This window comes from Gadus chalcogrammus, chromosome 22 (genome assembly GCF_026213295.1).
Source record: "Gadus chalcogrammus isolate NIFS_2021 chromosome 22, NIFS_Gcha_1.0, whole genome shotgun sequence".
NCBI lineage: Eukaryota > Metazoa > Chordata > Actinopteri > Gadiformes > Gadidae > Gadus > Gadus chalcogrammus.
The window spans coordinates 3063098-3073997 of NC_079433.1; the positions used below are offsets into that span (position 1 = coordinate 3063098).

General features: G+C 44.6%; 1 protein-coding gene and 1 long non-coding RNA gene across 3 annotated transcripts in view; both read right to left on the bottom strand.

Annotated features, from left to right (window-relative positions):
- The window catches only part of LOC130375620 (major histocompatibility complex class I-related gene protein), a 32930-nt gene extending 22976 nt beyond the window's left edge, over positions 1–9954 (bottom strand). For both annotated transcript variants that reach the window (XM_056582656.1, XM_056582657.1), the window contains exon 1: positions 9811–9954. In XM_056582656.1, coding sequence (XP_056438631.1) covers positions 9811–9865 — 55 coding nt within the window. In that variant the 5' untranslated portion in view covers positions 9866–9954. The remainder of the gene's footprint in view (positions 1–9810) is intronic.
- LOC130375668 (uncharacterized) lies at positions 1720–4189 on the bottom strand. Its single transcript, XR_008893900.1, has 3 exons — positions 3670–4189; positions 2612–2679; positions 1720–2240 (listed from the first exon to the last, which is right to left on the bottom strand). It is a non-coding gene; the product is annotated as an uncharacterized LOC130375668 (long non-coding RNA).
- Positions 9955–10900: the final 946 nt, after the last annotated feature.

Sequence of the window (10900 nt, forward strand, 5' to 3'; positions counted from 1 at the left end):
GGCGTAACTTTTTTGCGATTTGAATCCCATTTTCTGCATTTCTACATACCTTTAGGGACTACGGTAACCAACACAAAATCCGGGAAGTAATTAAGTTGGTCATTATGCTAAATTCTGCCAGAATAAATATGCATAATCAAAATGAATCTAACTTTTAATAAGAACTTTTTAAAGAACATTTCTTTATTCATTCATCGTATGGACAGAGGTCAGTGAACAGAAGCTACTGATATTATCATTGTCCTCCTTTAAAGGTGGTCTAACATCGTCAGGCCCTGACCAGGCACCTGCCACACCTCCACCTGATCTCTGATATGAACAGGGTGACCAGATCACAATGCACCAGATGTGGGACAAAGACTACGTTTGTGTGTGACAATGTGGGATACCAATGCATCGAGGTAGTCTAAAACAACTTAAAAATATATAAACATTTCTATTCTGCCCCTTTGTTTATAACGTTGCTATGCTTTGCCATCTGGTTGATTCTGTATCCCATAACAGCCTGCAAATACAAACTTAACAAATATATCTTATTGAAATGGAACTTTACCAAGTTCTCTCACGTGAGAAAACCTAGTAGGCATGGAGCTTTCATGCTACTTCACAGTGCCTCAAGTTAACACGTCTGACTGTATACAATCAAACAGAACAGACAGTCAAGGCTACAATTGTTATTTCAAGGATTTTAACTTTAATGTGCCTTTTCTCCAACAACAGAGAGCAGCAACGTAACCCCAGCACAACTCAAAACACCACATTAAAGTGTTTGCTCTAGTCGAACAATATACTGAGCCACATATTCTAGTAGAACATGCACTGGATTAGGCTACATGGAGTACATAGGCTGATTATCTGAACAACACAAAACTCACTCAGCTCAGAATCACATAGCTTAACTACACAAAATAAATTCATTTGAAATTATCTGCTTTTACTGGACAATGCCAACTAAAGGCACACCTGTGTATACAATTAGGCAATAGGCACTAGATAAAATAATAACGCTTTTGGTGAGTCCCGCATTGTTTGTGTCGTTTCACGTCGTATTCACCTCCGTGTGAAATGGAAAAGTGAGGTTAATAGAATAATCATGCTGTTTTACAACCCATAATCAACCAACTCACACATCCTTTCTTTCTTGTCATCCCCTCTCCAAAGAAATACATAAAATTGAACTGCTGTTGGCGTTTCATTCTTATGAAAACCCACCGCGATGCCTCTTCATTCAGTGAGCGATCGTTCAAGTGCGCATGCGTGGGGGAACACGTCCGAGACTCAGAGTCCACAGACGCCAAAGTGTCCTATAGAACCGTGTGGGCGGGCTGTCCGTGTCCGCTTCTCGCCCGCTACTCGTCTGTGGCAATTTGTAATATTTTATTCACATATACCAGGGCCTTACAATCAGCAGCCCAGTTCACATTCTCAGCCAGAACCTGACGTCTGGCCAAACGGTAAATAAGCACGATTTTCCTGCTTCAGCACCATGGACAGCGCCCCCCCGTGGACAGGTAGTCCACGGGAGATACATAGCCCTCCGTGCAGCATCGCCCATCCAGCGTGCCCAGGGAGTCACAGGCACTGGGGGCCCCTGGGGGAGGGGGGCGGGGGGGTCTGAAGGCCTGGAGACGGGGGAGACGGGGGAGACAGGGGGGGTGGACCGGTAGCGGAGGGTCTCGATAGCGGACGACCGCCGTGCGTCGTGCTAACGATCGGACGCTGCCCTTCAACAGGAGTGAGCCGGAGGCGACCGGAGGACCCCCGCAGACCCCGAGGGCGGGCCTGACCAGGGGGACCCCCACCCTGATGCAGCGCTCCCCCAGAAGGTCTGAGTCCAGGGGGTCCAGGAGCGTCTCGTGGCCCTGCGGTCGTCCTGGACGGTTTATTTATCTGTACTTTTTGTACCTGATGGAAGTCTGTTCTCTTTCCCTACCAGAGTTTTGTACTTTGTTGATAATAATAATTAATAAATATTTATTACAATTCTTTTTTTTTTATTATTCTTATTATTTCCTTTATCAAATTTGTCACAAATAGAGAGATCTAATTGATTTACACTTCTTACAGATTGATGATTGTTACGAAAATAAAGTTAAGAATATTGTAGTCTGGCAAATAAAGCATCTTTAGTTAGCTGAAGTCCCAAGCCTGTTTGTAATGATTATAAATTAACTGCGATCCACTCCATCCTGGTTTAGGAAGCTGAACGTGAGAAGCCTCTTCATGATTTAACTTTGACCCTAAACAGCAAGGAAGCACAAGTCAGCATTAAACATTAAACACATCACTGTGATGATGTGCTATGAACATATTACTGTTATGAAGTACTGTTAAGATATTACTGTGATGAAGTACTGTTAAAATATGAATGTTAATCTATAGCCTCCGAGCTTCCAGGTTCAAAACAAAGAAAACAAAGTCAAAACTAGATGGAAAAAGAGTGTAGTTCAAAACTTGGTTTATTCTTGATTTATTCTTCAGAGGTCTATGACTATGAAGAAGTACTGTTCATATATTACTATTACTATTGCTGTGATAAGGTAGGCTGCTAATAAATGTAACTGTAAATATATTACTCTGAATAAGTATTGTAAAGTGATAAAATACTGACTCTGGTCAGAGGTTGGTACTCAGTAGACAGATTCTGCCCCTCCGTGTTCTCAGAGCTGGTGTCAGAACCTGGGAAGTATCAGAATGGGAGGAGGTGAAGTCATGAGCTAGATGTATCTAGATCTATAGAGCTGTATAGTCCAGTGAGCTAGATGTATCTAGATCTATAGAGCTGTATAGTCCAGAGAGCTAGATGTATCTAGATCTATAGAGCTGTATAGTCCAGTGAGCTAGATGTATCTAGATCTATAGAGCTGTATAGTCCAGTGAGCTAGATGTATCTAGATCTATAGAGCTGTACAGTCCAGTGAGCTAGATGTATCTAGATCTATAGAGCTGTATAGTCCAGTGAGCTAGATGTATCTAGATCTACAGAGCTGTATAGTCCAGTGAGCTAGATGTATCTAGATCTATAGAGTTGTACAGTCCAGTGAGCTAGATGTATCTAGATCTATAGAGCTGTACAGTCCAGTGAGCTAGATGTATCTAGATCTATAGAGCTGTACAGTCCAGTGAGCTAGATGTATCTAGATCTATAGAGCTGTACAGTCCAGTGAGCTAGATGTATCTAGATCTATAGAGCTGTATAGTCCAGTGAGCTAGATATATCTAGATCTACAGAGCTGTATAGCCCAGTAAGCTAGATGTTTCTAGATCTATAGAGCTGTATAGTCCAGTGAGCTAGATGGATCTAGATCTATAGAGCTGTATAGTCCAGTGAGATAAATGTATCTAGATCTATAGAGCTGTATAGTCCAGTGAGCAAGACAAGTCATCAAGGTCTTTGTGTTGGTAGTGGAGTTAATCATAAGAGCAGATAAATAGATAAATGATTAGTGTTGTAACAGTGGTGAATATCCTCATGTTATTAGACTTTCATATTCTTAATGCCACAACATCTCAGTGGACATTGGAGGAGGTTCATCATTCAGAGGTGGAGGTTTCAACCTGACCACCAGTGTGTGAAGACAACCAATCAGAATCTAGGAAGGGGACAGGAAGTAGGAGCAGGTGGAGAACCGACTGTGTTAGTCCTCCTGGAGAGTTTGATTCACTCACCCTTCCTCTTCTGGTACACAAAGACTCCAACAACAGCACCAACAACAGCAACAACAGCAACACCAGCAAGGAAGAAAACAAGGATGTGACTCTTGCCCACTGAAGGTAAATGAAGAAAATAAAACCAGGCATGTATTAATAGATGTTGGACAGACCCTCCCCCATCCATCCCTCCATCATTGGACCACATGTCTACGGTCACGTGATGCTACACCAAGACTAACATAGCGTCAGTGTAACTATTCCTCTAGAATAATGACTATTTTACCCACAATCCTGTCACACCGTGTTCTGCTACGCGGTCCAACATCCCCATCTAGTGGCCACTTGACGCCACTGTACCTCATTCTTCCGTCACACCTGACTTCAATCTCCACTTCCTACTTCAGCCGGGGATCTGCATCCAGCCGGCGCCAGTTCGTCGTTTACAACTACCCAGTTCGTATCGGTCCTACCAGCATTCTCTAGTCCCAGTTCGGTGTTCCCGTTCTCTTGCTAACCCTCTCCCCTCTTCCCTAGTTCTCCGTCCATCACTCTGCCTACCTGTCGTCGAGTCCTTGCCTGCCTGACTGACTCCCTGTTGCCGAACCCTCGCCTGCATTACTACTGCTTGCTTCGCCCCAGCTTGTCATCTACCCAGTGTCCCACTAAACCCTCTTTCCTTTTACCCCGTCTCTGCTTCCCTGTGTCCAGCACTTGGGTCCCCTCGCCCCGCTCCTTAACAATCCACCGTGTTCTGCATCAGTGAGCTACTCCTGAGAGCTGTGTGTTCACCCAGTAGCTTCAGCAGTGTCCAGGTACACCTGGCAGTGGTTGTGATGAGGTCAGGTGGAGGTGGTGAGACATGTGTTCCCCCCCTCCATCCCCTCCAACACCAGTCTTACCCCAGTTGGTCCTGATGAGGGCGGGGTCCAGGGGGGTGGAGATGTCCTCGATGCCTTTCAGCTGGACCACACACTCGTACCTCCTCCAGTCCTGTGGGACGGCCTTGAGGTTGAGGTCCACGCTGACCTGGAAGGTCCCGTCGTGGTTGGGGAGGACCTCCCCGGGGTCCACCTGCTCATGGAGCTCCTGGCCGTCTCTCCTCCAGAACACCACCACCCTGTCAGGGTAGAAGCCTGTAGCATGGCACACCACTGGGGAGGAGGGGCTCCTCTGGAGCAGAGACACCCGCGGACGCTCTGGAGAGAGAGAGAGAGGGGGGGAGAGGGAGGGAGGGAGGGAGGGAGGGGGAGAGAGAGAGAGAGAGAGAGAGAGAGAGAGAGAGAGAGAGAGAGAGAGAGAAGAAGGAGAGAGAGAAGGGGGGGGTGGGAGAGAGAGTGAACAGAGACTCAGAGACATCAGTCTGTCAACGCCCACCAGGTCATGTGACTCTACCTGTTCTCTGCAGAGAGCTTTTCCCATAGGCCAGGAGTATCTTCAGCCAATCAACACACTCCTTGGTGAGAAAGTACTTATCGAATTGTAATCCAGCTCTTTCTTGATCCCATCTCTGTTTGATGCTGACAGCCTGAGGTACTGCAGCGACCCAGGTCAGGGTCTTCAGGTCCAACGATATGAAGTCCTCTCCATCATAACCATACTGGTTATAACCATCAGTAGAATCATCCTCATCATCCCACTCACAACCAAACATCCTCTGAACAATGTGGGCACCTGAGAGAGAGAGAGAGAGAGAGAGAGAGAGAGAGAGAGAGAGAGAGAGAGAGAGAGAGAGAGAGAGAGAGAGAGAGAGAGAGAGAGAGAGAGAGAGAGAGAGAGAGAGAGAGAGAGAGAGAGAGAGAGGGAGAGAGAGAGAGAGAGAGAGAGAAGGGAAAAAAGAAAGGGTGAGATCATTAACATTAAATACACACAGACATCAAAACACAAACCATATGAACATTATCATTATAACAATAAATAGATGAAAAAATCTGACCAGCCAGAGCTCCACCCTACACCTTCGAAAACTCCCCTACACCACCCTACAGACCCCTACACTACCCTACACCACCCTACACCTCGTACACCACCCTCAACCCCTCCATCTGACCAGCAGACGAGCGGTGCTAATGCCGCTAGCCCGCTAGCTATCTTTGTTGTTTTAGTACATCTTTAGTACAACAAGTTTATAATGGCAGGAGCTAAGGAAGTAGGTTGTGTAATCGTCACCTTTTTCAGCCATTTGGACAAACTCAGTCTGATTTATTCCCTGAAGGACCGAGCTGTGTGCGTACTTTGCTGTAAAATCGTTGTCTGTGGAACTTCTCAGGTTCTCCGATGGAGGATACATAAAGGAGACTTTCCTCAGCAGTTCAGAGGTTATCTTTAACGGATTAACAAACAAAGACACAGTCACCTCCAGGAATAAAGACATGTCTGCCAGGACTGTAGAAACACGCATCATTGATATGGATGAGAAATCCCCTTGAATGGGATTACTGAAATACTTACGGAAAGTAGTATTTCTCAATCTGTGCTCATCATGCAAGCAGTAATCGAATGTTGGGTCGGCTTAGCCCAGGAGGTAGAGCAGTTGTCGAGCAACCAAAGGTTGCTAGTTCCATCCCCAGCTCCTCCTAGCTGAGTGTCGATGTGTCCCTGAGCGAGACACTTAACCCTAACTGCTCCTGACGAGCTGGCTGTCGCCTTGCATGGTGGACTCTGCTGTCGGTGTGTCAATGTGTGTATTACCAGATGTTAGTCGCTTTGGATAAAAGCGTCTGCTAAATGCCCTAATTGTAATGTCATGCGATTTCAAACGCCCCTTCAGTGGACTGTACCATTTCTGTGCCTTCAGCATCTTTTGACTTTTGTTTGCTTGACATCACTCGACTATTGCTCCATTACAAAACACCGGCGGCACTGGCAGCGATGCAGGTTATGTATTTTTGTCGCTAGCAATCAAGCTGTGAAGGTTCCTTATGAGTTGTGAAAAAAGGCGAGTCAACTAGATTTGTAGCCCATAAACAAACAAATTAGATCGAGTTTAAGTCACATGATGTTTGTCATTTCTTTCCTCCGTGGTATTAGCCTTCTGGACTACTTTTAGTCAAAAACAATATATTGCCTTATAGTTATTAGATTTAGTGATATAATGTACGTCCTTTGTTTCAGTTAGGGGAGTAGGCAAATTGATTTCAACGCCAGGAGGAGGGGCATTATGTCACTTAGGGCTGGGCGATATGGACCAAAAGTCATATCTCGATATCTTCAAGCAGAATCGATATAAGATAAATATCGATATTTGTCGAGCCAAATCTGCGCGGCGGCGCCCTCCGCGCGCAGATTTGATATTACTATTTCTACCGTTCGGAATTTAATACAGTTTGATGGTTGAATAAACCGTGGACTAGACACTGCCTCCGCCTCGTATTTGAGAACATTATAATATATTACATTACGGCCAAAAGCTTTGTGCGCCTCCGAAATATTACGAACCGTAACGACTGCGTGGGGGGGCGTTGCATGTCATGTCCCATAGGCAGGCTAGGGGAACTCATATTTTTGTTAGAAAACCTCATAAAGTGAGATTTTCATGTCATGGGACCTTTAATGTTTTATGTTTGGGTCTCGCGGAGTGAGAAACCTGGAAGTTACTGTGGAGTTACCGTTATTACTATACCTACCTACCGTTTCGATTTACAATTACTATTCCTACTGTTCAGAATTGAATACAGTTTGATGGTTGATTAAACCGTGGACTAGACACTGCCTCTGCCTCGTATTTGAGAACATTATAATATATAATATCACGGCCAAAAGCTGTGTGCGCTTCCGGAATATTATGCACAGAATTGCAACCCGTTGGTTGCGACAGTTTTTAAGCACTCTCTAAAAATTACGTGATTTTGTAATTCGTCAGACACCTTATATCCAAACCATTTCCATACTATGGAGCCGTTGGTCTTTCGCTTGCAAACAAGCTCCTCGGAGCTGCATGCGCAGGCGGACTCCATAGCTGTGTTCAAAATCTTTCCCTATCACGGATATAGAGACTGTGTGTGTGAGCCGGAGGCAGAGCGGGAGAGACATGAGTTACGAAATAGCAGGCGGCAGGCATGGTTCGAAACCGGTGTTATTTGGAACAATGTGCTGTAATTTCAACGCAAATTAAATTATATCGATATTGACGATATGGTCTCGTTTCATATCGCGTTTGAAAAAATATCGATATATTTTAAATATCGATATATCGCCCAGCCCTAGTGTATGTCACTGCATAACATAGCCTTTATGTTCTGTGATCGCCACTGTGGGTTTACGTTCGAAATAGGCCCATGATGTATGGATATTGTAACGTCAGTGGGGTTGGTTCAGTGTTCACTCGTTGTCAGTCACGTCAGTTAGCCTGCTGCCTGCATTCAGCTCGCCGCTGCCCCAACCTGCAGGTCAAGTGAATGAGCAATCGCGAAAATCCTCCCAAAATACTTTCTTGATTAAGTTGGTGTTGTTTGTTGTTTCCCAAAGATATCTGTTAGCATGTGTTTCTTTCTTCAGAATTAGCTACCTGGCTTAGGCATTTTATAAAATGTTCAGACTGTTTAGGAGTACGGTGAAACTTTATTCTGGGTGTAAATGATGAATATCTATATGTGAGAGGTCAGACATTAGATGTAAACTTACCTCCTGTCTGGTTAAAGCACTTCTTCAGATCCAAAATCTTGGCCTTGAGTCTCTGCTTGGCACCCAGAGCCATTCCAGTCATCGTCTCCAGTTCACCTGGATGATCTCCGAATAACTGTTCCATCCAGGCCTGTTTCAGCACTATTCCCTGGGTGTTACTGTCGTAGTGCCCAATCTGAACTTCATCCACCATCGCAACAGCAACAAACTCTGGGAAGGTTGAGAGTCCAGACGACGCCGTGAGGAAATACTGCAGAGACTGAAGCACTGTAGACAGACAGACAGACAGGTTAATACGGTACATCACTGTAGACAGACATACAGACAGACAGGTTAATACGGTACATCACTGTAGACAGACAGACAGACAGGTTAATACGGTACATCACTGTAGACAGACTGACAGGTTAATACAGTTCATCACTGTAGACAGACAGACAGACAGACAGACAGACAGACAGACAGACAGACAGACAGACAGACAGACAGACAGACAGACAAGTTAACACAGTACATCACTGTAGACAGACAGACAGGCAGGTTAAGACTTTACATTACTGTAGAAAGACAGACAGAGAGACAGACAGACAGAGCGACAGACAGAGAGGTTAACACAGTTCATTACTATAGACAGACAGAGATGTTACTACTACTACTGTCCATCCCTCTACACAGAAAGGCATCCCCCTGCTCTATGGCTCCAACCCCTGTCCTATGGCCCCGCCCCCTGTCCAATGGCTCCGCCCCCTGTCCTATGGCCCCTCCCCATGGCTCCGCCCCCTGGCCGTCCAGGTAATGGAGGAACCTTTAGTTTGATCTTATTGACATCCAAACATCTCACTGTAGCCTACAGCGCTGGCTGTCCAGACCTACAACTACAACACAACCTGCTGCCTCTTAATCATTACTGCTGACATAAATAATAAAGAATTAGTCAAATAACTATTACAATGTTTTTATAATTATACGTTTATTTTAAAATGCCGGCATTTTAACGATCTTCACATTGGTATCATTGGAACGATAATAATAAAATAATAGTATAATTATTATATTTCATAATAATACATTGATAGCAATGATAATAGTAATATTATTGTGCGTCTGCGTGTGTGCGTGTGTGTGCTTGCGTGATGATTCTCCAAGAACGTTGACAAGTAAATAATAGGATATAAGGAGTTAATATAATACTTAAAAAAAATTTAAGTATTAAAAGTAGACTTAAATTACCCATCAGTTTCCCGCCTAACTGAAGGTTAATGTTTGGTTCTGATAAAAGATTTTACATTTGGGAACATCATCAAACCAGTGCGCTGGTTTCATTTTCACAGTTCACACCCAGAATACATTTTCTTATATTAGTTTAAATACTCACAGTAAAAGCTGAATCGTGTTGTGGATTAATTTAACTCATTACAGAGGATAATCAAATGCTATTCAACCAAATGAGGGAATCTAAGCATCGTCTCTTCAGGGACCATAACCAAACCTTTTGGAAAGATAGTTTTGAAAAGTAAAAACTTGAGTCAGTCTTACCTGAGGACACACCGTGACCAAAGACCAACAGCAGCAGCCCCGTTAGCGCCTTCATATCGATGTATTCAGAAGAACAGCTCGATGAGATTATCCACAGAGACGTGACTCCGACTCCAGCATCAGACGCACTGATCAGGAAACCTGTTAACAAGAGGTAGAGGGAGAGGGAGGGGCCGGTCTGGACCAATAGGAATTAAATACGGCTGTGATGTCATTCATTTTCAGAACTTCAAAGTGAAACTAACACACACACACACACACACACACACACACACACACACACACACACACACACACACACACACACACACACACACACACACACACACACACACACACACACTTACACACACACACTGTGTCACTGTTCTCCAACTCCCCCATCACCAAGTTGGAGTTAATAGTGCCGCCTTCAAAGCAGCTCGGAGGTTCGGAAGCTCTTTCGTGCATTCACGTAAACCTTCCCTTCTTCCGAAATAGAGCGTTCAGGAAACGCCCCTCAGAAGTTCGTATGCTACGACATAAAACTGGAAAAAACGATCGCTCGTGAGACTAGACTTCATAACAACTATGGATGCCCGCAGGGAGCTCTTTGCGCTTCTTTGCTGAATCAGTTATTAGAACTGCTTGCGATGGTTGAACTTCAGTGAGAATTGATTAGGTGATGTTTATAATTGTAAGCTATAATGTATTGTAATGCAAATCTTAGAATGGGTGTTAAGTTGCTGCAAGTTCACTTTAGTCTATCAATGAAATGGGCAGCCATTGTTGTGATGTGATCTTGGAGGTCTCGGGTATCTTTACTTCCGCATGAAACTCTGAGCGAAAACTCTGACCCAACAGAACCGCCTCGTTCCAAATACCAACCGTAGTCTCAAAGCCAAAACTGCACCTTTAATCAAACATAAAGTATCATGCTACTAAACTGAACAAAAAACGGCTTTGGAGGAATCCACAGTCTTGTTCTTCAGGGCAGAAACACCTCACCCATGACGACTGGTCACTCCGCAGTCCGCACACACGAACCAGGAGAGCCCTGGATGAGTGTGGAAGAATGCTTTTTAAAGCATGCTTCCCCACCTGCTCCTCA